Source organism: Candida metapsilosis, assembly GCF_017655625.1.
Source record: "Candida metapsilosis strain BP57 chromosome Unknown scaffold2, whole genome shotgun sequence".
Lineage (NCBI taxonomy): Eukaryota > Fungi > Ascomycota > Pichiomycetes > Serinales > Debaryomycetaceae > Lodderomyces > Lodderomyces metapsilosis.
The window spans coordinates 1,908,686-1,936,043 of record NW_027138160.1 but is presented as its reverse complement, the minus strand read 5'-3'; the positions used below and the strand labels follow the sequence as shown (position 1 = coordinate 1,936,043).

At 37.6% G+C, this 27,358-nt stretch overlaps 14 protein-coding genes across 14 annotated transcripts; 7 read left to right on the top strand and 7 right to left on the bottom strand. All coding sequences in view use genetic code 12, as the record gives it.

Moving 5' to 3' along the window:
- Nucleotides 1-212: 212 nt before the first annotated feature.
- Nucleotides 213-1,691, bottom strand: I9W82_002321 (uncharacterized protein; the record flags this gene model as incomplete). Its single annotated transcript, XM_067691164.1, has 1 exon — nt 213-1,691. One exon carries the CDS (start codon nt 1,689-1,691, stop codon nt 213-215), a length of 1,479 nt encoding a protein of 492 aa, XP_067549556.1.
- Nucleotides 1,692-2,755: 1,064 nt separating this feature from the next.
- Nucleotides 2,756-5,464, top strand: I9W82_002320 (uncharacterized protein; the record flags this gene model as incomplete). Its single annotated transcript, XM_067691163.1, has 1 exon — nt 2,756-5,464. One exon carries the CDS (start codon nt 2,756-2,758, stop codon nt 5,462-5,464), a length of 2,709 nt encoding a protein of 902 aa, XP_067549555.1.
- A 70-nt stretch (nt 5,465-5,534) lies between these two features.
- Nucleotides 5,535-6,011, bottom strand: ARC15 (Arc15p; the record flags this gene model as incomplete). Its single annotated transcript, XM_067691161.1, has 1 exon — nt 5,535-6,011. One exon carries the CDS (start codon nt 6,009-6,011, stop codon nt 5,535-5,537), a length of 477 nt encoding a protein of 158 aa, XP_067549554.1.
- A 319-nt stretch (nt 6,012-6,330) lies between these two features.
- Nucleotides 6,331-6,729, bottom strand: I9W82_002318 (uncharacterized protein; the record flags this gene model as incomplete). Its single annotated transcript, XM_067691160.1, has 1 exon — nt 6,331-6,729. The coding sequence occupies one exon, from the start codon at nt 6,727-6,729 to the stop codon at nt 6,331-6,333; it is 399 nt and encodes a 132-aa protein (XP_067549553.1).
- Nucleotides 6,730-6,853: 124 nt separating this feature from the next.
- Nucleotides 6,854-8,503, bottom strand: PGI1 (glucose-6-phosphate isomerase; the record flags this gene model as incomplete). The annotated part of the gene is made up of 1 exon (XM_067691159.1): nt 6,854-8,503. One exon carries the CDS (start codon nt 8,501-8,503, stop codon nt 6,854-6,856), a length of 1,650 nt encoding a protein of 549 aa, XP_067549552.1.
- A 792-nt stretch (nt 8,504-9,295) lies between these two features.
- Nucleotides 9,296-10,177, top strand: FGR50 (Fgr50p; the record flags this gene model as incomplete). The annotated part of the gene is made up of 1 exon (XM_067691158.1): nt 9,296-10,177. One exon carries the CDS (start codon nt 9,296-9,298, stop codon nt 10,175-10,177), a length of 882 nt encoding a protein of 293 aa, XP_067549551.1.
- Nucleotides 10,178-10,343: 166 nt separating this feature from the next.
- On the top strand, nt 10,344-11,405 carry I9W82_002315 (uncharacterized protein; the record flags this gene model as incomplete). Its single annotated transcript, XM_067691157.1, has 1 exon — nt 10,344-11,405. The coding sequence occupies one exon, from the start codon at nt 10,344-10,346 to the stop codon at nt 11,403-11,405; it is 1,062 nt and encodes a 353-aa protein (XP_067549550.1).
- A 34-nt stretch (nt 11,406-11,439) lies between these two features.
- DAD3 (Dad3p) lies at nt 11,440-11,862 on the bottom strand (the record flags this gene model as incomplete). Its single annotated transcript, XM_067691156.1, has 1 exon — nt 11,440-11,862. The coding sequence occupies one exon, from the start codon at nt 11,860-11,862 to the stop codon at nt 11,440-11,442; it is 423 nt and encodes a 140-aa protein (XP_067549549.1).
- Nucleotides 11,863-12,242: 380 nt separating this feature from the next.
- On the top strand, nt 12,243-13,061 carry I9W82_002313 (uncharacterized protein; the record flags this gene model as incomplete). The annotated part of the gene is made up of 1 exon (XM_067691155.1): nt 12,243-13,061. One exon carries the CDS (start codon nt 12,243-12,245, stop codon nt 13,059-13,061), a length of 819 nt encoding a protein of 272 aa, XP_067549548.1.
- Nucleotides 13,062-13,270: 209 nt separating this feature from the next.
- ARC40 (Arc40p) lies at nt 13,271-14,434 on the top strand (the record flags this gene model as incomplete). Its single annotated transcript, XM_067691154.1, has 1 exon — nt 13,271-14,434. The coding sequence occupies one exon, from the start codon at nt 13,271-13,273 to the stop codon at nt 14,432-14,434; it is 1,164 nt and encodes a 387-aa protein (XP_067549547.1).
- A 1,456-nt stretch (nt 14,435-15,890) lies between these two features.
- On the top strand, nt 15,891-17,843 carry I9W82_002311 (uncharacterized protein; the record flags this gene model as incomplete). Its single annotated transcript, XM_067691153.1, has 1 exon — nt 15,891-17,843. One exon carries the CDS (start codon nt 15,891-15,893, stop codon nt 17,841-17,843), a length of 1,953 nt encoding a protein of 650 aa, XP_067549546.1.
- Nucleotides 17,844-17,864: 21 nt separating this feature from the next.
- Nucleotides 17,865-20,072, bottom strand: ZCF19 (Zcf19p; the record flags this gene model as incomplete). Its single annotated transcript, XM_067691152.1, has 1 exon — nt 17,865-20,072. The coding sequence occupies one exon, from the start codon at nt 20,070-20,072 to the stop codon at nt 17,865-17,867; it is 2,208 nt and encodes a 735-aa protein (XP_067549545.1).
- Nucleotides 20,073-20,920: 848 nt separating this feature from the next.
- Nucleotides 20,921-22,372, top strand: ADE13 (adenylosuccinase; the record flags this gene model as incomplete). The annotated part of the gene is made up of 1 exon (XM_067691150.1): nt 20,921-22,372. One exon carries the CDS (start codon nt 20,921-20,923, stop codon nt 22,370-22,372), a length of 1,452 nt encoding a protein of 483 aa, XP_067549544.1.
- A 1,134-nt stretch (nt 22,373-23,506) lies between these two features.
- I9W82_002308 (uncharacterized protein) lies at nt 23,507-25,609 on the bottom strand (the record flags this gene model as incomplete). Its single annotated transcript, XM_067691149.1, has 1 exon — nt 23,507-25,609. The coding sequence occupies one exon, from the start codon at nt 25,607-25,609 to the stop codon at nt 23,507-23,509; it is 2,103 nt and encodes a 700-aa protein (XP_067549543.1).
- Nucleotides 25,610-27,358: the final 1,749 nt, after the last annotated feature.

Sequence of the window (27,358 nt, the reverse complement as noted above, 5' to 3'; positions counted from 1 at the left end):
AAATTGGTTGAAAAATGCTGCAAATTTATTCAGATTGCAAAATATGAAGTCACAAATGATACAACCAATTTATTTTTCAACAAAATATTCAAGTAACCAGGGTACAGAGACACTGATGCACTGTAGTTGTGCTCATAGAGATTATTTTTACACCTTCAACCTGTCTGCTGTTTACTACGAGAGATAACATTCATAAAGGTTCTTTATTAAAACTATCTACCATGTCTCAGTTCATAAAAGTGTAAGCAACTAGTTAAAATCCATCCAAAGAATCCAACAAGCATAGCCATAATTCCATAAGCTTCAGCGAAACCCAAGTTCTCAAACATCTTGGGATAATAAAATGGTCCAATGAATGCAAACAATTGTCTAAGGAAAGTCACAAATAAACTAATTTGCACCGCTTTAGTGTGATCCAAGTCAATACAATAAGCAATAATAGGTGAAGTACCAATTTGTAAACCAAAAGCAGCAATGGCACATCCAACCAATGGGGTTATATTGTAGTGGTCAATGTTTTGCATCTGTACACCAAATACAATTAATCCAACAACACAAGTGATGTAACCTGGTTGGGTAACCCATAATCTAAACGATGGACCTTTGTTTCTTTCTTGACCCCATTTCACCAACCTATCAGATAGATAACCACCAACTTCACCAATAACCGTACCAATTACAAATGACAAAAATTGCAATCCTAATGCCTGGGGTCCAAACTCAAACTTCTGAACCATCACCTGAGGGATCTCAACATTCATTGCAATGTTGCCATGCATAAACATGACAGTATAGCCAAAAGCAGGTATAAACACCTTCGGCTTTAAAAGGAACTGTAAAGGTCCCAAAAAGACAAGCGGTTTAATACTTTGCTCAGGGAATATGGCTTTGAAACGTAACTGTTTGAATCTGTTGGGTTCATTCCTACTCATGTCAACTTGATTGAAAGAAGTTTCTTTACCAAAAAACAAATAGCACACAGCAAGGACAAACATGGTACAAGAAAACACAACGTGAACATATTTTGGATGCTGATATTCAGCAACAAACCCCATAAGGAAAGCTCCAAACATTGTACCCAAGTTGACTGAGATTGCCCACACTCCACTTCTTGAACCTCTTTGATGACTAAAGGTGGTCTCCTTGACGACTGCACCACCAACAGCTAAACCTGGCGAGACAAAGATGGCCAGCATACAACGCATTGCCATCAACGTACCATAATCCGTACTAAAAACGGCACCAATTGTAAACGCCATTGTGCCCAATGCTGAAATAATCAACAACAACCGTTTCCCATAACGTTGCATGAGAGGCACCCAGATCATTGGAAATGTTCCAATAAGGACGATTTGAGCAGAAGTCAAGTAGGATATTCTAGGGACAGGTTTCCCTAACAACTCAGAATATTTACCATATGAGGGAACAATACCAGAAGCCATAAAAGTCCCCATGAAACCATGGAAAGCCACCATTCCCAATTGCAAAAATTTCATAGCATTTGACCAATTCAATGGGTCATCATCACTCATTGTTGGTAATGGGCGCAAATCATAAGTTCCATGTTTTGCAATAAGGTACTGCTTGTGCTCCTCTGAGATGGAAATATCTTGTGATTCAACTGAGTCTTTGTTTTCCAAGTGGTCTGAAAGACCTTTTTCATGGTCTATGGAGGTTGTTTCGGAAGTCATATTAGTTGGTAAAAAGAGGGACAGTATTGGCTACAGAGGAAAGCTGGCTGTTATATTTATAAGGGGGGTGATTAGTTCTAAAGAGGGTGGGGCATAATACAGAGAAACTTTTGCAATTAATGGGGGTTACTAGATTATTGCCTAATTTGTGACCGTATAGAAGTTTTAGTTGGAGGCCGTGCTGCATGATCTATATGCTCTTCAGATTCAGGATAAACAATTATCCTGATGAAAAAAGTGATGTAGAAAAGGTTAAATTGTGGGAAAAGCTGTTTTTATAGTTTCAAAATCCGGAGATACTAAAACCTTATAAAAGACAAGCAGAACTGCTTACAAATAAACAGAATTTATTGACCTGGTTCTCCTCTTTAGATAGAATAAACTCTTTCCACAAGATGGCCCAATTTGTGTAAGTACCTTTTTATTCGTTAAAAGTGTCCCCACAAAAATTTTAATCATACGGAAATGATTGAAAATAAACTTTTAAACTATTGACGAGGCTTTGAACACTCAAATAAAGTTGGAGAAAACTGGTAACTTTTTACCCTCTGGCTACACCTGACACACAGTCAGAGACAAAAGCTGGGCTTGTTATGGGAAGATATTGACATATTATTTTGATATTTTGTCTGTATTATAATATGTCTTTCTGCACTTTTTTTTTACCTATTTGCGCATGGCCCCGGAATTAGTGAAAATTATATTGTCTCCTTATAGTTGCAAAAGAAAGAAGAAAAAATTTTTTTTTTGAATACACTCAAACAGTAAAAAAATCACTCAATTTCTTGGTAAACTTTTTCATGCCGGTGACGACTTAAAATCTAAAAGAACAGACGAGCTATGCCTAATGGAAACAATTTAAAGTTTGGTTGTGGAGACTATTGAGGTGATAAAGGCGACCAAAGACAGTTTTTATTTTTCTTATCATCGCGCGCTACCATATTTTACACGAGACAATTCCTGCATATAAGTTTGTTTACATTTTGGACCATTTTGTTTACATTTCAAAAACATAAATCCCATCTTTACTTCTCTTTTGCTTTAACCTTCCAATTTCATCACTGATGTCTGTGCCACTATACTTGAAGATCAAACAGCTGACGTCTAGTGAGCCATGTTTTGATGTTACATCGGAAAAATCAATTGAGTTTAACGACACCAAGTACGATTTTGAAAAGATTTATCAATCAAATGAAACCCAGTACCCAGAGTTGATCAATGCACACAATACTTGTATTGTATTGATGGAACCAACTGGAGGAGGAAAGACAACCATGATGAGACAGTTGGTGAATGCAAAGTTGAAATCGTTTGATGATGAGCCAGTGTTTGTCTCGTCTTTTGAAATTACCAATAATAAGTTTTTGATTGATTTGATGGATCCTACTTCTGGAAAGATCCCCTTTAGCTTGATAAACAACTTTGAAAATAAATTAAAGAGAAAGAAGGCTAGTCATGATATAATCAAAGATGTTTTTAGACAGAGATCAAGTAAAGCTACCGAGTTCAATGCTAATTCATCCAGGTCCTGTCTTGTTATGACCTTCTTTCACCACAATTCGAGAACCACTTTTGTTGACTTGATGGGTAATGAAAAGAATTCGAAATTCAGCTCAAACATTTTTGCCAACGCCAACATGTCGTCGATTACACAACAAATGGTAAACAAGCAAAAGGATGTTAGGTCTCATAATTTGGTCACAAACTACATATTCAAGAACAAAGATTTGAAAGTGGTGCTTAATTTGGATCAGGATGGTGATGCTTCTTTGATCAAGTCCACGTTGACTAATATTGCTGACATTGTAAAGACATTCAAGTTGTCAACAACACCCACCGTTGAGACAAAAGCAAGAAGAACACCAACTTATACTTTACCAACCGTTTCTTCGATTAGAGGTAGTCCTAAAAAAGTGATTAGAAAGGTGAGCCCAGTGGAATCAAAACCTGCACAATTGGCTAGACCTCGCACTGCTGTGGACAGAAAATACATTGTTAAAAAGCCACCAGTTCCAACCAGAGGCCCAAGTAAGGAAGCTAAAATAATTGAGGCTTTAAAGAAGGAACAAATTATTGCAAAGCAAAAGTATGCAGACTCTATTTCAGACATCAAAACTGAAATCGGTTATTTTAAGCAAGAGACTAGCCAAATGGTGAATGCATATCAAGATTTGAGACTTCAATTGGATTCGCTTGCAAAGATGAACAATGAGAAAGAGGAAGCAATTGCCGCTGCACAAGAGGAAAATGCTAAAATTATCGAGGAATTGAGCCAAATGGAGAAAAGGGTGACAGAATACAAACAAGTAAAGACTAAACACCAAGAAGAAACTGAAAGACTCGATGCTGAACTAGCCAAGTTGAAGAATGAGTTACAAGATAGTGCGCAAACAGTTTCAGAACTCAACTCGCTTAAAGCATCACATGAGAGCGAAATGGAGTTGCAGAAAGAAGAAGGCCGGAAGTCGATGGAACGAATCAGACTGTTGAATATTGAGCTTGACGAACATAAAAAGTTGTTGGCAAGCAATGATTTTGATATTAGAGAGCTTCGGGAAAAAGTTGATTCACAAAGTCTGTTGCTGGCTCAAAAGGAGCAGGAATTTGTCGAGTTGAAGAATTCAAGGGATGAACTTGTTGATAAAAATAGAGCACTCGAGAGCGAATTGGAATCCGCAAAGTTGTCCTTGGAGAAAGCCACCACTGGTAACAATGAAGTGTCAGGCGAAGTGAAAAGGTTGTCCGAGTTACTTGCAACAAAAGAAGCTGATCTTGAAAAGTTGCAAACTTTGGAGCAAGAGTTATCTCTCTTAAAGCAAAGACAACAAACAGAGAGCGAGTCTGCTTCCTCACAGTTGTCAACTTTGAAAGCTGATATTGCTGCAAAACAAATCAAGATCGATCATTTACGCAACACTGAAACCACTCTCAACCAACTGGTTCAACAATTGCAAGCTGAGAAGCAAGAGTTGGAAAGCAAGGTAGATGAACTTACACTTTCAAACGCTGAATTACAAAAGCAAATCGACGCAACTTCAACTGACAATGGAAGATCAGCTGAGTTGGAGAGAGAGTTATCAGAGGTCAAGAACCAAGTAGCTTCGTTGTCTCAAGATCTACAAGAAGAAACCTCATTGAATAGTCAATTGAAATCTGACCTTGAAGCAGCAATTACAAAACAACAGGGACTTCAATCCGAACTTGCTGATTTCAAATCAAATTTGCAACAACGATTGAATGAAAACGAGGATTTGACAAACAAGTTGGCTTCCAAGAGTCAACAATTGACAACCAAAATTCAAACCATAACCCAATTAGAAAGTAAGATGTCAGATTTGAAAAGAGCTCATGAATTGGTCATTGCTGAAAAGGATGCTGAAATTAAGAAATTGAAATCGTCTCCAACTAAACTCGGCTTGAGTGATGAATACAACAACGCTCACTTGTTTAGCGAACGCTCATCTCCTTTTGGGTTGTTTAATCCAAATGATATCTATGATGACTCGGTGGTGGAACACACTATCAATTTGAACCAAGTGAATCCTCCCTGCAATGGACTGAACAAGTCAGATAGAAAATCCCCAGACAGGAAATCACTCCATAAGAAATCACATCCCAAATCGTCAAGAAGCACTACCCCGAAACACACACCAACAAAGAATGTTTTACAACCCTCAAACCAATTCAGTTCTGGTCCACACTCTTCAGGAGGCAAAATCAAGAAAAAGAGTGGTTCTAATAAATCGTCACCTTTGAAATCAATTAAAGCTTAAAACAATCTAATGCAAATTTGTACTTTTATAACTTTTTTAATAATACTATACTTTGTTTACCTTTGCCGTTCTATACAGTTCTTCTATCTGTCATATACCTAGCAATTGCACCTACGCCTGTAATTTCAACAGTCTTTTCAAACCAATTCAACAATAACGCACCCTGTTTCTGTCCATAAGACTCAGACATACTCTTGTACAAATACTTGACTAGAGTGTCCTGTTGCTCCTGATTCAAACTCCTCACAAATTGACCCAACTCGGACACATTGTTGTTATTCTTTATCGAGCACAAAATTTCAAAAACAGTTTTGGCATGTAATTCCTTAGTTTGTTGCAGATCAGCAATATATGGAGCGTTATCTAAAGCTAGTTCGAGGGCTTGTTGGAATTGACCGGATGATAATTGTGATCTCACTTGTTGAGCCACTGAGGATATTTGCGATTGGGATACTTGAGGCAAATCGGGCACAAGCTCAGCTGCTGACAAGTGGTTTTCTGGTTCTAATGCATCAATATCTATTTTTCTCCAATCTTCTGAAGCCATTGCGTTAAATTAAAGATTAAAGGTTTGCTGATTGAGAGGTTGTTGATTTTCTCAGAAAGACAATTTTGTTGGTGATAATTTTATATGCAGTCGCAGAAGTAACAAAGAAAATGTCTTTATGTCTCTAAGTCAGATCCTATTGTAATCTATACACAGTAAAGGAGACCAAAGAAGGCTACAAATCTAACAGATGTCCCGGAAATGTTTACCTGTCCTCTCTGAGCTGAAATACTTGAGTCAGTCTAGTGAAAAAAAAGTCTCTTTGGAGAAGTTTAAAGACCTCACTGGCTTTCTTGTACTTTACAACCCACTCTCACCCCTAGTTTGTGGTCCTGGCTTGCTTCTTAAACTTTGGGGCCTCCTCTTCCTCCTCCTCATCATCTTCTTCTACTTCCTCTTCCCCCTGCTGCAACTTTTGGTCATATTCCTCAACAAACTTCACCACATCATCCTTCAATTTCGTGCTGTCAACAATAATCACAACCAATCCATCACTACCCACTTCATACTTGATATGTCCTTCATTCGGTATTGCTACTTTCTCATCCAATGAATCAAAAAATGCATGCATCAATTTAAAAGTTTGTATTCTATCCATGAGGATTTCCTCCATTTCTGACTCCTTTGCCTTGGGATCATCGGTGACGAGAACAATTCTGAGTGGGTAATCTAGCTCTAAGTCCAGGTCGGGACCATCAGCTTCGAACTCCGACAGCATGGTTATAGATGAAGAGAAATGGAGAGAAGAGAGAGAGAGAGTCGCAATATTTAATTTTTTTTCTATCTACGTCATCGGCCGCTACCAGATACTGAAATCAATTAAAAGTCTACTGTACTCCTACTTACTCCCATTGTTTGAAAGTGTTGATCAATCCATTGGTGGATGGGTCATGTGAACCGATAGATTTATTATCTTCCAATTCAGTTCCAATAACCTTGGCCAATACTTTACCCAATTCAACACCCCATTGGTCAAATGAGTTGATATTCCAAATGGCACCTTCAGTAAAAGTGACATGCTCGTAGTAAGCAATTAAAGCACCCAAAGTAGCTGGTGTAATCTTTTGAGCCAAGATGGAAGTGGTTGGTCTGTTACCACTGAATTCCTTGTGTGGAACCAAACCACCAGTAGTTCCTTCAGCTTTAACTTGCTCTTCACTCTTTCCCTTCAACAAAGCTTCTGATTGAGCAAAGAAATTGGAAGCCAACATCTTTTGATGTTTGTTGTTTTCAATTGGGTTATGAGATTGAGCGGCCAAGATAAAATCAGCAGGAATCAATTTGGTACCTTGGTGGACCAATTGGAAGAAGGAATGCTGAGCATTGGTAGCTGGCTCACCAAACAAGATTGTACCAGTTTGGTAGTTGGTGAAAACATTGGCTCTCGTGACTAACTTACCATTTGATTCCATAGACAATTGCTGCAAGTAAGCTGGGAATCTGTGCAAGTATTGATCATAAGGAACAACCAAATGGGTTTGTGCGTTGAAAAAGTTGTTGTACCAAACAGAAATCAAACCACCAAGTGCTGGAATGTTGTTTTCCAAAGGAGTTTTCAAAAAGTGTTCATCAACAGCTTCGGCACCAGCCAAGAATTTTTCAAAATTGTCGAAACCAATGTAGATGGCGACAGACAAACCAATGGCTGACCAAACTGAGTAACGACCACCAACCCAACTTTCAAAACCAAACATATTCTTAGGGTCAATTCCAAAGTTGATAACTTCTTTTTCATTGGTGGATAAAGCAGCAAAATGCTTAGCAATGTGGTTGGTGTCTTTAGCGTGTTCCAAGAACCAATTCTTTGCGGTGGTGGCATTGGTGATGGTTTCAGCAGTGGTGAATGTTTTAGAAGCAATCAAGAACAAAGTTGTTTCTGCATTAACTTTTTTCAACACTTCGGCAATGTCAGTTCCGTCAATGTTTGAAACAAAGTAAGCGTTCAAACCTGGCTTACTGTAGTATTTCAAAGCTTCAGTAACCATGACTGGACCAAGATCTGAGCCTCCAATACCAATGTTGACAACATCAGTAATGGCTTTTCCAGTGTAACCTTTCCATTCACCATCTCTAACTTGATTAGAAAACTCCTTCATGTGGTTCAAGACATCCCAAACCTCTTGAGTGGTGTCTTTACCATCAACTGGCATCTTGTGTTTCTTGACATTTCTCAATGCCACGTGGTAAACAGCTCTATCTTCAGTGGTGTTGATATGGTCACCAGCAAACATTTCGTCTCTTAATTTCTCAACACCAGCTTCCTTAGCCAATTGAATCAACTTGTCAAGAATATCCTTGTTGATCAAGTTTTTAGAAAAATCAAAGAGGATCTTTGAATCATCGTAGTTGGTGAATACACGAGAGAATTCTTCAAATCTCTTAGGATCTTTGGCAAATGCTGCTCTGACATCGTATTTTTCACCTTCTTTCGTGTAAAGTTGTTCCAATTCTTTCCAAGCGGGTAATTCTGAAGCTAATTTGAATGAAGACATTGTGTAAAAAGGTCAATTGAGTTTTGATTGTAAGAAAAGTGGATTACTTTGAGAATAGCAAATGTAAAATTAATAGAAAGAAAGTTATATATATATATATATAAAATTTGTTGAATAAATCCCTTATTAATTTGTGGTTCTATTTGTGTAATGTATGTGTGTGATGTGTATTATGCGTTCTGCGGATAAACGCTTTATTTCGGATGACAGATTTGCTTGCTAAAGCAAGTATGCACAAGGGACTCTGAAACACTAAAATGCATTCATGTAAAGACGAGGAGACTATGGATGTAGAAGGTCAACTTGGGTATCTTTGGAAAGTGTCTAATGCTACTACAGTCTGGTGTGGATATAAGCTCAACCTCAATCGGCTTATTTCCGGCGAATCGTATTTCAAGAAGAAGAAAAACTTACATACACATTAGTCACTTTATCATCCATAGGAAATAAGTACCTCTTCGATCAATGACATTATTAACGATTAATAACGTCCCTACTGCAACCACAAAACTTCATATAAAGCTTTTGTGTATTCAATTTCCACAAAATGTTACTCGTAACACCTCGCTTGGGCAGACTAGCTCTCTAAACAGAACCGAGATCTAAAGACTAATGCATCTTCTATGGGTGTGCCACTTGTTTCAATCACTCTCAGTGGTTGCCCACCCCGTTCAATCGTGGATCTCCTTTTTCTTCTGTCTTGCGCATCATCGATCGCAAATCTGCATAAAAAAAAAAAAATAAGTTGGACCCATTACGAGATCTCAATTCAAAATTTAATCAAGGAGAAACATGGGATTGGTATCAATATGGGCAACTGAAGGAGCAGATACGGAAACGTCAAGTGGTGTGAAATCAGGTGCATCAAAAAGTGAGAAACAACATACATTGGAAAGCAAGTGGAGTAAACCAATTACGCTGACATCGAAAATTGAAAGTAAATGGGCAAGCAGTGGTAGTGAATCGAAACGGGATGCCTACAGCCCCTCCAAAAAGAATAGAAGAGACAAAAGCTCTAGCAATGATAGCATTGAGAAAACACATTTCAACAAGACAGATGGTCATAAAGCACAAGGAAACAAGCACCATCGAGATAAGGAATTTCGCAGGCGGAATCCAAAAGATCGAGGTAGCAGGCCTGCAAGGGGTGAGCAGGATGCGTATGAAGAACCAGAAAGTTCCCATGTTGACGATTCGGATGAAGAGACTGTGGTTTCTGACAAGCTCTTCCCAAAAGGACCCTTGACTGAGTCTGCACGATCATTGGCTTCAAGAATCACACTTGCATCGAAGGGAGGAGAAGCCGAGACGGATGATGCTACTGTATGGGAAGAGGTTGATGATGATGACGAGGAGGAGGAGGAGGAAATGAAGCAGAAGATGCCTTCACGGGGTAAGTCATTAGCAGAACGATTAGACAATTCAAGAATAAAAGACGCCAAACAAAAGTCAATAGGTGGAAGCAAATCAAAGACACTAGACCGCAGGGGAATGAAGAAAGAGTTGCATAGACAGTTCAAAGACCATTCTTCAAGAAGCACAAAGTCACACACGACAAACCCATCAGATGATCAAGCCACTAAGGAGAAAGAAGAAAAAGAGAAACAAGAATTGCTCAAGATGATTGAAGAGTTTGAAAGTCAGAAGATAGACTGGGCTAGTTTTGATGAGTAGAGTAGAGTAGAGAGAGTATGCAGTTAACATATAGTTAGTAGACAATAGAATTTTAGAATTAGACAAAACAGGAAATAGTTTGTGCGGCTCTGATTTGTTCACCCACTTTTTTACCACTACATTCATTCTTTTGCTTACCATAGAGATTTATATAATCTGCTTGTCAATGAATCAAAGACTAATTAGAAATGCTCAATCTATAATGCTCGCGGGGTTGGCAAGACCAACTACACATATCCCATTTAGGTTCATTGGGAACAGAGCTTTTCATCCACGCCAATTCAATAAAGCAAACTACGAAGCCTTAGTTAAAAATGCAGTGCACATGAATCACAATGGAGTTAACGGAACAGCCCCAGGAGTAGGGAAAAAGCTCCCTATTAAGACCATATTGATACTAATTGCCACTGCTTCAAGCTCATCAATGTTATTATACGCCACTATACAATATTTTCGAATTAAGGATGAACTAGATCAATCAAAGGAGACACATGTGCTGAAATCAATCTTCTTACCACTATGGTTCAATTCCAATATTTTATGGAAAAAGAGTTTGAATTATCCTGAAGGGTTGAGGTATGTTGATATGGGGTACTACCACTATCTCACCACGGAAATGATGCAGAATAACACCAATGGTAGTAAATCAGATGTTGATAACTATTGTGATGAGTTGCAACAGCATAATATAAAGTATGCTGTCCTTGAAAAGCTTTCTTCAAATAATCAAATACGAGCCATATTTGGACTACCATTGACTTTAAACACCAAAGCCAACTCAAAATTCAACATTTGGGTTGAGTTGTTATACCCCAGTGTTTCCGGTATGCAAATGAATATTTCCCAGTCTAGTCCCAAATCACATGATGTCAGCTTCAACTGGGCTATCAAGTCCATAAATTGGAATTCCATCAAGGATGATACATTATCGCCAATTGGGTTAGGAATGGCGAGAATTGGATCTAATGCAGAAACCAAAATACATGAAAAATCCAGTGGTAAAATCCATGAAATACATCAAAGTAAAGATAAAGTCACCTTGAATCCAAACAGAGATTATGCAATTAGATTCCAAAGTGAATTTTCAATTAGTGATAAAGTGGCCGATAAGCATGGTAAAATCAAGTATATTGGTACAATAGATTTCGATCATTTATTGATTAATCGTGGTGTTATAATTACCGATATTGAATTGATTTACAACAACACACTGTACAAGATTATATAGGTTCTTTTTAATGGATTTTATTTTTGCATTTTCCTCAAGTATCGGAGATACTCAGTAGCTCATTTGTACCCTTGTCATAATCATCCCTTCCTTCGTATCTTGAATCATCTTGATCATCATCATTTTGAAATTCACCCTGACTTCCCAGTATATCCGCTGCCTCTGCTTCTTCCTGCTCCTCCTCATCTTCACCATCTGCAACACCTTCTCCAACATCAGCATATAGCGTATAAACAGCACCCCTGAAAAACGTGTATATAAGCAGTAGTTTAGTTTCCATTTGTCTCAAAGTTTCAACCAGTCGTATACTCTCACCCCCATCAACGTCATCTTTATTGGTTAGATTCTTTAACCCTCGATTGAGTTTTATTAGGGTAGCATTGATATTTTGGTACTCAGTGAGTACTGATGCTTCTAGTTCTGTGAGGTTGGGTTTTGTTGAGTAGTCAATGTCCATGGTTTTAATGATTTCTGGTGATAGTTGTGTTTACAGTTTGATCTTGTCTTTTTTTATTTTATTTTTCTGATTGAGTCGCGTTTTGTGCGAATCACTTTGTTGGAGGGAACTCGGTCGAGAGAATATTTCTCTCTCGCTGTGTTTGGGGCGTAGGAGTAGATCCATTTAGGACAAACACTTGTTTTTTTTGTGGAATTAAATAGTAGAACAGAACAGACCTAAAAATAGGAACAAAGAGTTATCCTGCATATAGACAAATTTCATCTTTTTTCTTCTTTTCGCTGGTGCATTGCATTTTGCTTTGCTATTCTCAAGTGACCACCAATTCACAACCTCAAACTACCAATCATAGACTACACACACTCCCCACAAAGGAAACAATGTCTGCCACTGCTACTCAATCCCAACAGAACGGATCCATTGGGACACACGATCAACACCAAACTGCAAGGTCGACTCCAAAACAAGCTGAACCCGAGACTCCCACAAACAAGACTCCTAGTGATAAGCATCACAAGTTTAAAAAGAAATTAGTTAGAGCTCAACCAGACTCCAATGCTTTAAAATATAAAGCATGGCTTGGTGGACATGTCACTACTGTTGTGTTTGGAAGTATTTCATTCATTTTCCAAGTTTTCTGGTTACCTAATGTCTATTATTTCAATTCAATCTGTTATCGATTGGCATTACTTGGTTCAGCTGTGGCTTTAACCTCTACATTCAGTCATAAATTCGGTTTACATTTCTTACCACCAGTGGCTACATTATTAAGTCATGATAATTTCCAATATTTGATCTTGACTGTTGTTTGGAGTTTGACATTTAGATCAGTGTTTAAAATCTTGCCATATTTCTTATTGAGTATATTACATTTGAGTAAAGTTTACAATGTCAAAGCTATACTTGATCATGCATCAACAATATCATCATGGATTGCTTATGATGAATTAGTTTTAATTGTTTATTTGGTTTTAAGAACATTGTTTTTCAGGAATGCTAGTGGGTATCAATTGACTTTGTTTTTGATCTTTTATTGGTTGAGAATATTGTATAATAAGGAAACTGGTAATTTGTTTTCTGCAATTGTTGATAGATTGGATGGGGAAATGATCAAGGTCAAGAACCCAACTGTTCAAAGAAGATGGGAAAAGGTGAGAGAGTTTGTTAGGGTGAAGCAAAAAGAAGAACACGCAGACTGAGGAAACTATGTAAAGAGATGCTGTATAAATATAAAGTACTTTATCAATTGGTGCGCCTCTTTGTAGTATGACGGAGCCGCAATTTATAACGATTTTTTTTTTTTTTGTCGGCGAAACATTGCCCATTCTATCCTCTTTATCAATCACAGTTTAGTTGAGAGTCACTCCTGAACTTATCAATATCAAAAGCAAAACTACCTCTCCCGCAAATGTCAAAAGTTCCAGCTATTTACCAATTGGGTCATTTACCAATCAAAGACCACTGTTTTTCACCCGATCGTTCCATATTGGCAATCACCAAGGAGAACTTGGTTGAAATTTACAAAATCGATCAAGGAAACTTGAGTGCCAAACCTAAATTAGTGGCTCAGTTACGTGATCATGACAAGACTGTAACTTCAGTTGATATTTCTCCCGATGGATCAAGAATTTTGACTTGTTCACAAGATCGAAATGCATCTGTCTGGGAATATGAGAATGGTGAATTTAAACCCACTTTGGTCTTGTTACGTATCAATAGAGCTGCTACTGTCTGTAGATGGTCACCTGATGGACAGAAGTTTGCTGTTGGGTCTGGTGATCGTGTGATTGCTGTTTGTTATTATGAACAAGAGAATGACTGGTGGGTTTCTAAACATTTGAAAAAACCAATTAGATCAACAATCACTACTATTGATTGGCACCCTAATGGTGTATTGTTAGCTAGTGGATCAACTGATGGTCACATTAGAGTATTTAGTGGATACATCAAGGGTATTGATGCTAAACCTGAACCAAGTGTATGGGGTACTAAATTACCTTTCCAAACCTTGTGTGGTGATTTCACTAATGAAACCAATGCATGGATCCATGGTGTCAAGTTTAGCCCTGATGGAAATGCATTGGCTTGGGTTTCTCATGATTCTTCAATTGGGGTTGTTTACCCGCAAGGTGAAGGATTGGAACCTAGATCAATTTTGAATGTCAAGACCAATTATTTACCATTCAAGTCTGTTGTTTGGATTTCCAATGATGCTATTGTTGTTGGTGGATTCAATTGCAATTTGATTGTGTTTAAAGGTAACGAAAGCAATTGGCAAGAAGCTTACAAAATTGAAGAGCAGAAGGATTTGACTAAAGAGCCACCAAAGGGTAGCATTGGAAATGGCGATGATGACGATGACGAGGAAATCTCTTCCCATCAAGCCTTGAATATGTTTAAACAAATGGATTTGAAAGGTAGAGCTAATAAACCAAGTGCTGGTGGTCATGGTAAACCAGTCAAGGCATTGTCTACAATTCATCAAAATACAATTGTTAGTATTAAAAACTTTGCCAATGGGCAAGTGTCTACTTCAGGCATTGATGGAAAAGTGGTGATTTTCAACGTATAGAGTAAACAAAATAAGGTGATTAGTTAAGAATGTATATTTCTTTATTCTATAAAAGCTCTAATACAAGTTTGTTAGTATAAACAAAGTCATTACTGGAGGGAAGTGTCAACGTTTCAATTCTTCTTATTCAGAGTAATTCTAGAGCTTTGGTAAAGTTGGTATCTTCAGATTATTTTGGTTCAGAAGCAGAACTGATAACATATACTTTTCATCATTGAAGAAAAAATTTGAAACTGGACAACATCTCCTCTCAACAGTGGAATATAAAAAGAACATACCCTTTAAAATGTTTGAGTTAGTAAACACATCTTCATAAGATATATCTTTCTTTCTCTCTCTTCTTTTGAAGCAAAGTCAGATGGTGATGCATGTAAATATTATCCATTGGATCACGAGTCACCGGACAGAAATAAATGTAGGAACATATTCATCATAATTTCAAAAGAAAATAGGAAGTTGAATACTCTGATACTGAGTATTCAATATATTGGGAAACTAGCACATACTAGAACAAAGTTAGCATTGTCATTCTTTGAAAAAAAAGCTCTTAATCCACCGGTTCACACCCAAACATAGTCACACATCATAAACGAAGAATTCCTTAACAATATGTCCTGCATGTACATCCTCAGTTAAAAATTAGTTATATCATTGAGTTTAATCATATTGAAGAGACTGGGGTTTGAGGTAGGAACAAAAACTTTTGAAGTGCAAATAAAAAACATACCAATTGAGTCAATGACATTAGTGACAACAGCAACAACAAGGATACTCATTTTATGTTGTCCTAACATCTATAGACTTTATTAGACTTTCATTGAAAATTGAAACCTTTGTCTTTTGAAAAGAAGAGATGTACTTAACTATTGAAAATTTTTTCTCTCTCTCTCTCTCTCTCTTCTCTTCTTCTCTCTTCTGTCTCTATTTTTTGATCTTTTTCGTTTTCCTCGCTACAGCGATAATAAGCCGGGTAAAAAAGATTTCTAAACAAGGAATTTGTATTCGTGTTTTCCTATCTTAAGAGATGTACTTTTCTTATACTTATGAGTGTTAGACAGATACTATAACGGGTTTGCAATGTGTAGATTTGATATCAAACAATAATAGGTAACCCTTTCTTCTAAATGGAGTTTATTTTTTGTCTTATCAGCAAGAGATTATCTGTAATCGGACTATCCCTCTTAACACATAAACCATCTACAAAGTAAGACATACTTTAGACGTATTACCATACATATGTACATACATAGTAGAACAGTATATCGAGTAGTTTTCATATATAAGGTGGCTACAATTCATTTTGGTTTTTTTTTTGTGTTATCTATCAAGAGTCACATCTCATTGCATTTGACACACACACACAAACGAGTCACAGACAAAAAATCCCCACAAGCATAACACACACACACACACACACACACACGGCTTGCACATACACACTGTCATATCATCTACAATGGTCAATAATTACTCTTCAGATGACGAAATTCAACCTCTCATACCTACCAATTTCACTCGTGATGGTGGCCACGGCCACGGCCAGAACAGAAATTCACCAATAAGTCACACTCATTTGCCCAACCACTTACGTCACGCTCAATATTCAACATCAGCATTAGCTTCAGCTACTGTGTCTTCCCCTAAAAGACACAGAGAGAGACTGAAATCGCCCAAACTTGCATCTGGTTCTCGATCAAAATCAGGAAATGCTCTTAATAACTTGGCTCATTCAACGTCAGAATACACCGAGTTTGAACAGTTTGCAGCACCAGGGAGGCGTCTGTCGTTTTCTGCTAATGAATATATGAAGATGATGCCAGATAGACCCCTTTTCCATCGATTGTTATCTAGTCATCATTCTGTCACCAACCCAAATTCAGCTGTTGATGGACATAATAACCCAATTACATTGAATAGTTCACAAGCATCGCAACCTTTGTTTTATCAGCTACATGACGATAGTGCTTCATCGTTGCATGAAGGAAGCATCTACAGTGAAACAAGAGGAAGAAATTTGGTCGAAATTGTTAATACTTTAAGACCACTGAGATTAATTGGAAATGCAAAACCATTGTGCAATTGGTATGCCCATTATAGAGATGATGTACAAACTATCAAAAGCAAAAGGACTAGAGCTTACTATGAAGAGCAAAACTACTTGATTAGCAAATTTCAAGAGATTGATAATTTCCTCGATGCTGGTAAGATTCATTACAACATGTTGAGTAACTATGGAAGTAGTGATGAAACGGGTCGAGGAGCAGTCTTGTTGGATAATATCGAAGAAGCTGAAGAACCTGCTAGTCCTAGAAGTGTAAACAACCACAACAATGATTCAAATGACAAAGAAGTCTTGGCTAATGGGAGAAAAAAGAGTAATGATTCATTGAGTCCCGATATGGAACTAGGAGAAGGCTCATTATCAAAATATTCCAGGTTTTATGACGTCCCTGGTAACGTTGCCAATGATGGATCTAAATTCTTAGGTTACAATGAAGAAGAACACAGTTCACAAGTATTGACTGCCATTTTGGTTAATTTCCTAATCAATATTTTGTTACTAGTGGGTAAGATTGCTGTGACTTTGCTTACAAACTCCATCTCGGTAGTAGCATCTTTAGTTGACTCGATATTGGACTTCTTATCGACCTTTATCATCTACATTGTCAATAGATTAGCTTCACAAAACAACTGGAAAGTCCAACATTCATACCCTGTTGGAAGATCAAGATTGGAACCATTGGGAGTACTCATTTTCTCCATCATTATCATTATTTCATTTTTCCAAGTTGGTCAAGAATCATTCAAGAGGTTATTCTTCAGTGCACCTGAGCTGCGAATTCCAGCAACAATTGGATTGGATGCGGTTTTGATTATGGTGATTACCATTGTTGCGAAATTGGGTTGTTGGATTTGGTGTTCTAAAAGTAAATCATCCTCAGTTCAAGCATTGGCTCAGGATGCAATGACTGATATTATTTTCAATACCGTGTCGTTGTTGATGCCATGGTTGGGTCACATTTTCAACATTTGGTGGTTTGATCCACTAGGTGCGTTACTTTTGTCAATGTATATCACATTCAATTGGGGTAAAACTGCATTTGAACATATTAATAATCTCACTGGTGCAGTTGCTGATCCATTGGAATATAAGGTTGTGTTGTACCTTTGTTGTCGATTTGCTGAACCAATAAGACGAATCACAGCGTTGAAGATATATCATGTTGGTGATAATTTGAATGTTGAAGTTGATTTAGTTTTCGCCAATGACAAGTTTGATTTAAGCTTTAAAGACTGTCATGATATTGCCGAGGCATTGCAGTATAGTATTGAAAGTTTACCCAATGTTGAAAGAGCATTTGTGCATATTGATTACATGGAAGGTAACTACAAAGGCCATCTAAAGTAAAATATAGCATTTGTATATGTATTACGCATTTTTAACTTTATCGATACAATGCTTCAACCCTGTGCTATACTTGGCTAGTATAACAGGATCAGAAGTGGACAAAAACCCATCAATCTTTTTCGTCAAGTTGACAATAGGTTGCAATTGTCGAGCTAATCCCCTCTTGGTACTTATATCCTTAAACTCATCAATATGTGATAAGTTATGCGTACTGATAGCAACATATAATATCTTCGATAACAACACACCACTAAAGTAAAAACAAAAATGAATTTGATCCGACAAGTACGCAAAATATGATTCACTTGAAATCTGTTTAATATGATCAAGAATATCCCTAGCGTGTTGATACATCAGTAACAAATTTTGTGGTTGACAATGCCTCAATATGTGGTCCAAGATATCTTGTTGAAGAAACATATTCAATCCTTCTCCACCACCTCCGCCAACTACACCAACTCCCACTCCCACTCCCACTCCCACACCAACTCCGACATCACTGCCACTTCCACTTCCACTTCCACCACCGCCTCCACCTCCACTTCCAATCCCACCTGCCAGTTGCATCTTTTGAAAACTATACGCAAGGTAAATCAGAATCGAACAGAAATGAAAGTTGAATTCAGCAAATTGTAAAGCTGGTTGTTGGATCAAATACTCCCAATTTTGAAACCATGTTTGAATCTCCTTGACAACTTCATTGAAATGGAAATCATGCAAATTGGGTGGCGTATTGATTTCATCAGTTTTTTGAAGGTACTTGTAAGTGATGTAAAGTATATTGATTTCTGAAACCATACGTCCATCAAAATTGGTGGCATTGAATAGCGTCAATGCTGAGGTACAGTACCGTATTCTGGCATCATCCAAAATACACAATCTTCCAGAAAAGATACAATTGATGAGATGAACCAAACATAAATGGTTATATATACGTAGTATAGCCAATGTCTCATACCCATCATCAGTGGTTTTCCTCTTGGTTTTGAATAATTGAAATGTCGATTTTGTGATGAATGTAGTGATACCAATACTTGACAATTGCCATGGGTCCAAATTGAATCCAACTAAATCCAAATCTTCACCATGGTCTATACCTGAAATCACTGACGAGATAGATCCCGCATACAAGCTCAACACAGCAAGACTTTGGAAAAACTCAACCAATCCATAATCATTATTGGCAAAAGATGTGAATCGAGTAAAATTATGATTGAGCTCCTTAATGAGAACTTTAGCCAATTGAGCTATACGTTGTTGATTTTCTGGGTTGCCGTCAGCAGAATAGCGATAACCAACACAACAACACGTGGTTAAAAGTAGGGGAGATTTCTCTTGAAGTTCCTTGACTAAATGCTCAGTTGATAAAGTGTTGGGAAATGATACCCAGCGGCCGTAGTTTCTTCTAAAGTTACCAAGGACATCAATTGCTTCCTTTTCAGTCATGATTCCTAGTTCGATAATATTACTAGGTCTGTTTAGATTGACACTATTTCCCCGCAGGTACAAATTTTGAATGGGTGAAGGACAATATTCATCCTTCATTAAATTTCGAACAATTGTAAATGGCGACGTAATGAAACTTGCCGTAGCACTTTGGAAATCGGGTGTAGTTTGTTCCAAAATTTCAATATTCAATAACGAATTGGAGTTGATGTGATGATGGTTTTGCATCGAACTGGCTGTCTCCAATAGCAACCGAGCATCACTGTTGAGCAACTGCTCCAGACCAGGACTACCATCGACACCAACTCCAGCACCAGCACCAGCGCCATCACTGCCAATTTCCAGACGGCCACCCTTGACAATATTTAGCAATTCATTAACCTTTTGCAAGATTAAATCAACTTTCAAATCATTTTGACTGCTACTCACGGTAGCTGCTACATTAGGCGACTCTGGCACTGCTGCTGATTCCTGCTGCTCTTCCAACGTGAATGAACAAGTCTTGCTAAGAAACCGACATCGTAAACACGAAGTAGGAAACTCAGGTGATCTGAAGCACCTCGTCTTTTGTTTACGACATAATTCACAAGCCCGAAGAGTCCTTGATGCTTGTGCTAATTTTCGTGTCTCGTGCGATGAAGAAGAAGTAGAAGAAGATGTGGCTGTTGCAGCAGCAGGTGCTGAATCGGGCGATTTTGAAACCCGACGTTTCTTCTGCTGGTTCAGTTCTATTTCAGAGCCAGCTGGTGATGCAGGCGTAGTTTCAACACTTAGGAAATTCATTTTCTGTCTAAACTATGTGTCCTATGTTTTAAGGTCTGATGGATGTATATTTTTCAGATTATTAATTGAAAATTTTATTCCGTCGGAAGAGGAAGATTTTTTTTTTTCCCTCGGTATTTTCAATTACACTATTGTGGGGCAAGCAGTTGCAAAGGACAATCAAAGCCAGACAACCGAACCTCTGAGGATGTGTATACAACCTGAGGACACTCTCAAGGGGGTATGTGGGGTCAATTTTGAGCGGTTTAACATGTTTTGTTGTCCCGTGAGTAAAATCTAGGTCGAATACATAAAGGCTCAATCCACGACGTGTCACTCTTGGCGTAGTGGAGCATACTCCTTTATGATGCCAATGAGGTTCCAAATTCATGGCGTTGCCTTTCCCCTTTTTTTTTCTGTGCATTTAGTGTGAATCATTTAGCCTTGCTTATCATCAGTACGCCAAGCACTGCAGTGGTTCAGGTCGGATGCACTCGTGAGATCCCGGAATATTTTATCCCATACCTACCGAATCTTGTTACTTCAACTCCGGGTGTGGTGAGACTTGACAAACTCAAAATTCAAGTTAGAGCCATAGATACTGATGTCTTAAGGTAATTGGCCTATCCAATTTGAGTACAGAAGGTGCTACTTGGTGAACATAGATATGTACAACTCTTTTATACCTCGGAGTTTGTAACCGGAGTCAGAACATCATTAATTAAAATTTAATATGCAGCACAAAACTTGAAGGAACAAAAACCTGATGACATTTTTATCAGAAACTGAAAAATCAATAAAAGCATCAAATCATCCTCCTCTTTCTTCTTTTCCTCAATTCACTACAATACACCCTCAATTCACCCAAGATGGTTTCCGATTACGATAAATATTCCACTCCATTATCCTCAAGATATGCATCTGAAGAGATGTCTGCCATTTTCTCGCTTAGAAACAGGTTCTCCACGTGGCGTAAGTTATGGTTGAACTTGGCCAAAGCTGAAAAAGAAGTTGGATTAGATATGATCACTGATGAAGCAATTGAACAAATGGCAAAACATTTGACCATCACTGATAAGGAGATTCAGGATGCAGCTGTTGAAGAAAGCAAAGTGCGTCATGATGTCATGGCTCATGTCCACGTTTTTGGTGAAACTTGTCCTGCTGCTGCTGGTATCATCCATTTGGGTGCAACTTCATGTTTTGTTACTGATAATGCCGATTTAATCTTTTTGAGAGATGCATACGATATTTTGATTCCAAAATTGGTTAATGTTATTGACAGATTGAGCAAGTTTGCTTTGGAATACAAGGATTTACCAGTATTGGGATGGACTCACTTCCAACCAGCTCAATTAACCACTGTTGGTAAAAGAGCTACTTTGTGGTTGCAAGAGTTGTTGTGGGATTTGAGAAACTTTGTCAGAGCTAGAAATGATATTGGATTAAGAGGTGTTAAAGGTACTACTGGTACTCAAGCTTCATTCTTGTCATTGTTCCATGGTGATCATGATAAAGTTGAAGCTTTGGATAAGCGTGTTGTTGAATTGTTAGGATTTGACACTGTTTATCCAGTCACTGGACAAACTTATTCACGTAAGATTGATATTGATGCTTTAGGACCATTGGCCAGTTTTGGTGCTACTGCTCATAAATTTGCTACAGATGTTAGATTATTGGCCAACTTGAAGGAAGTTGAAGAACCATTTGAAAAATCACAAATTGGTTCCAGTGCCATGGCATATAAGCGTAATCCAATGAGATGTGAGCGAGTTTGCTCCTTGGCCAGACATTTGGGTGGATTATTCAACGACGCTGTGCAAACTGCATCAATTCAGTGGTTTGAAAGAACCTTGGATGATTCAGCAATTAGAAGAATCAGTTTACCTTCAGCATTCTTGACTGTTGATATCTTATTATCAACAATGTTGAATATTACATCTGGATTGGTTGTTTATCCAAAAGTCATTGAACGTAGAATCAATTCCGAGTTGCCATTCATGGCCACTGAGAACATCATTATGGCAATGGTTGAAAAAGGTGGTTCAAGACAAGACTGTCACGAGGAGATTAGAGTTTTGTCTCATCAAGCTTCCGCTGTTGTCAAGCAAGAAGGTGGTGATAATGATTTGATTGAACGTATTAAAAAGACTGAGTATTTCAAACCTATTTGGGGAGAATTGGACGAATTGTTGAACCCAAGTACATTTGTTGGTAGAGCTCCTCAACAAACTGAAAAGTTTGTCAAGCAGGATGTTGCCAACGCATTGAAACCATTCGAAAAGTATATTACTGAAGAGCAAGTTGCTTTGAAGGTTTAGTGAGTAGGGGCCAGTATGTAGGACAACCTTTGTGTGTATATTATTTAAATGAACAATTTTTTGATGACCAGTATCACACTATTGTCTTCTGAGAGAGCCAAGATTTAGAAAACGTTTGAATGCAAGGAAACGTAGAGGGGAATAAAACAGCAAAGGCGGTGATTACTGGAGCAAGGCCAAGAGTGTGCCACATAGTTTTTAAAAAGGGCATCCTTTTATAGCATAGTTACCCCCTTGTCCAAGCTATCTTATTTTGAGCCACCATTTTCATGCACATGCATAATTATCAAAAAAGAAAGGAGACAAGCCCATGTGGCCCAGCAAGACACAATACCGTCACCAAATAAGCCTACAAATTATTGCCGGAGAACTCACCGCCACCACACATACTCTCTCTACCCATCGCAATGGGCTCGTAACCACCTATTGCATTTTCCAAAAAAAAATGTTTACTTTTGTGACTTGCGATTATGTAATCATCTATTATTATAAAAATAGTTTTTGGTCCGTCAATACCCTGGATGTATGGAAAAAAATCGACACTTGTTCTATTCTAGTTTATTCAAACTTTGGGTGAGGCGGGGACAGAATATCAGATACGTTTTTGTATACGTTTGAGGTTGAAAATATCGAAGTAGGTTTATTGAAACAGATGAAGTCAAAAGTAGGAGCTATGAATTCAGCATGAGTTGCACACGTGTATGAAGTAGCAACAGAAGAGAACACAATATAAAAAATGCGATCCGACTGTGTCGTATCGAAAGAGCTAGCTTTATCCAACCATGGTTATTCTTTTTTTGTTGGGCGGAGGTAGTGTTAAAGTTGACTTATTATATATTCGATGGAAGGAAATCCTTTGTGTAATTGAGGAGGGTGTGGTGCGTAATGCGCAAACTCTTAAAACAGAAATTCTTTCTACTTGTGGGTTTTGTGTCATTTAAAGGTTCTAGACTGTCTCGTAAAACTGAAAAACTAAGAATCAAGTACACACAATATACAGAGTAACACCAAACGTAGTGAGTAGCAGTGTTCATCTTGTACAGGGAGTAGTATGCCGGACTCCATATTCAACCATTTCGGTGCAAAAGTTACAGAACTGAAAATAAAGCAAGCAAAATTGAATTGAATTGTAAATCACAGTCTGGATTGGAACTCTTGACTTCTTGGCATTGTAAAGTCTTGAGGTTGGATATTCTTGGGTATGGAGTTGATTGGGGGTAAAATGCTTGAATTGTATTGTGATTGTGTCTGGTTTCTTTGTACCACGGGGTAAGCAAAATCTTCTTTGATGACTGAAGACCTTGGAGTATGCAAAGAGTTCAATGGAGGCAATTGTACATATCCATTGGCATGCTCTCCGTTCAGATGCAATGGCTGATGATGTATCAGTAAGCGATGTGATGTAGTGGGAAACGGTGGTGGGTAACTTGATCTCTTTTGAGGTTGCATGCCATTGACAAATGGGGAATAAAGATGCTGCTGTGGTGGTAATGGTGGTGGTGGTGGTGGCTGACGAATCCCTCCAAACTGGCTGTCTAATGAGAGAGATCTGACGAAATACGGTTCTGGGAGTTGATGGTGTTGTTGGTATGATGCTGGGATTGGATATGGTGGTGATTGCAAATTGTTGAATACAGGTTGATGTTGCGGTGTGACTTGACTATGAATTGGATGCAAATCCAATGGTGAATCAAATTGAGGTGCAGGTATTGTTTGAGTTGGTGGTGTGGTTGTTTGTATCAGGGAATCTTTGGTCTCTTTACTTCCCTCGTGTTTTTCCAGAGAAATATCTCCAGATTTCAAACTCTCAACTAAGCTCTTTTTAAACCGTAGTAAAACATCTTCTATGGGGAAAGTGCAGTAAACATTTCTCTCGTATCCAGCAACTCGTTTAACCTGCACATTTTTAACATCCACAGTATACAAATCTTCTCCTTTATTACCTTCTTCAATATCTTCAAATTCAACTTGAATCACCCCATTGTACAAATCTCTCTCAAATGATCGACAATCAGTATATAACGAGTAATTAACTTGAGATGAAGGTATAAAGTAAATCTTCATATTGCTCTTGTACCTAGGTCTAGCGATGATCTTCTTAAAAAACAAGTTATTAGGAACTTCACCTTGACCACCAAGTGAATGCAACATTTCATCAGAATTTTCTTCGTCATCAATTAAACTAAAATCTCCAGGCTTGGCTGTTTCCAATTTCAAAATCGATGAACCATGTACATCATCTGTAGTTGATCTTGTAATTCGAACCAATGTAAAATCTTTACTACCAAAGAGGGTATTGACCGCAGTATCTAATGAGTTGAAAGTTGGTGTAGTTTGACCCAGTTCACTAGTAAAAGATTTGATAATTTTGTTGGAGTATTCATTCAAGTCAACCACATTGTTATCAATCAATTGCAAGCTTTCAGATACGAGGTACTTGTTGATGTTGATATTCTGCTGTTTTTGATCATTTACAGCATCATAATCATCTACTATTTGGTTGTATTCTGAAGTGGAAAGAGCATCATCAAATAAACAATAAATTTTTCTCTCATCAGTAAATGGAATCAAACAATGATACAAATTGATCAAGTTGTCACATTTAGTTAATTTTATCTTGATACCAGCTTTCAAAGATTTGATATGTAGCTTCAGTTGTCGTGTATCACTAATCTTCTTCTTAGTGGAGTATTTACGTCGTATGGCAAACTTGACAAAGCTTTTGCTACCGAGAATACGTCTGTTGATTCTAGATTTTGGCATTCTGTCGCGTAATTGAAGAACGGGTTTATGTGAACTAGGGGCAGCGTTGGCAAACTTTGCCTTTGATGGAGACGAAGGAAACTGTGGTGGTGACACTGACGACAGGACGGTGCTGGCTACAGTTTCCACCTCGTGTTTTTCCAGCGTCGATTCAGTAACTTTACCAACTTCAATAGGCGACGAGTTCAATGAAGTGTTGGTGGATACCGGTTGTCCTTCTGATTTGATACTAAATATTGGGAGATCAGATGTATGGTTATTTGTAACCGATTTTCTTCTCCATAGATATGTAGGTGGTGGTGTTGTAATAGATCTCGGAGATCTGTGATCTTGGTTTAAACTAGATCTATGCTTCTGTACATAACCACTGTCAAAGCGTGCTTGTGTTTTCTCCAATACAGCTTGCCTTTCTCTTTGCTGTTGTTCTCTGTTGAGTATTTCATCGGCGTTTAGTAAATCCAACAAGCCAGCCATTGTTGATGAATGAGTTGTGATTATGAAAGGAAGTAATTGAAAGTATGCTTGTGTGATTATTAATGATCACAGTTTGTACAACAGATGAAGATTGAAATGTACACCACTTGAATATTATCTGGCTTATAATAGACAGACTAAGATATATGATAACACTCTCCCAGATCTGTACCTAAATGTTTGGTATATGTACACACACCAAGTGTAGGAAATACAATTTGGCGCTTAAAACAAGTCCTTTATTCTAGGGAATCAATAAGAAAAATATTGCAAAAAATAAAATTCAAATAAAAGTTCAAATCTCAGATTGGTGGTTGCAAGAGATCTCACTTTTCTTATATTGGTGCAAGATCAAGTAACAATTTGTTATAATATATGATATGATATGGCAAGTAGTAAAGTTCCAGAAAAAAAATAGAGTGCATGACACAACATGTAAACAAAAAGGTACCCACAACCTGAGTTGTATTTATATCTAGAAATTTTAGACAGGGCTAGTTTTTGTGTGAATTACAAACTTTATAATAAATCTATATAGCCAAGTGGGAAGGTATATTTTTGTCTATTCTGTTCTTTTGTATTCTTTTATGCTAAAGCTATAAACATTTTTGTGTATTCTTCTTTGTCTATGTATGCAGTATCTCAAATGATACCCATAGAGCATACACTATATTGGTCCCTATTCAGCAATAATACGTTTTTTGTCTTTGAGTTTTTTTGTTTAGACTAAATTCTATTATATTTTAGTTTTAAGTCTTGTTGCTGTTTGAGTATACAATGTATGTATGTACAGCTGCAAAACAAAAAAGACTTAGCGTACACAAAGGAGTATATACCCTTAAGAAAAGAAATTATTATATTTGCGGTCTTGTAAGAATGAACTGTATAAAAAAATACTACCTTATTGTTCTTTGTTTTATATATACAATATATTCTAGGATAAAGGGATACTTCGAGGAACGGATATTATGGTAAAATTCCCCTCCTAATTGACAACATCACGTCGACGGAATGGCAACTGAAGGTCATATGCATCTCTTCCGTACCGTAGCAGATTCCCGCCCTTGAAAACAAAAGAAAGGAGCGAAAAAAGAAAAAAAGCAATTCAAGCTTTAGGGCGGATGCAACTGTTTTTGCCCAAACGTATCAACAAAGTCATCCGGGTATTCAGTTTTGTCCGTCATTCTATTCCTTTTCCCGCATACGTTGATTTGATTGTGTACTTGCAGAAAGTGAGCCTAGAACTTCCCTTGATGGAAAAAGGAAACATGCAAAAGAAGACTGTTCAAAACTTTAAATTGCGCGGAAGCGCTCAGTTGTTTTTTGGGTAATAGTGACGATTTTTTCGAAAGGATACTGTGTGCTTGGGCATATTTTTTCCCAACTGGCACCTCAAATCTACAACTCTATCAGAGAAAGGCTCAATACTTAGCAAATTTTTGGTCTACCAACGCAATCCTCATAGGAATTAAAAAAAAAATACATTCAAAAATTTAGAAAAGAAAAAGGAATCGCCTGCACTGTCTAAATCTTTTGTGAGATATGCACAGATCTTGTTAGTAACCAAGAGCAACTTAGAGACTTAAAATAATAGAAGATTCTAAAAAATGGTACATTCTTAATCCTTGTTTCTATTTTTTGAGTACTTTTGTTTTTTTTATTTTATGTTTTCCATCACCTTGTTACCATTCCGAAATCAGATGATAATTAAGTCAAATGGGTTAAAAACTAAACAAAGAAAAAATTTGC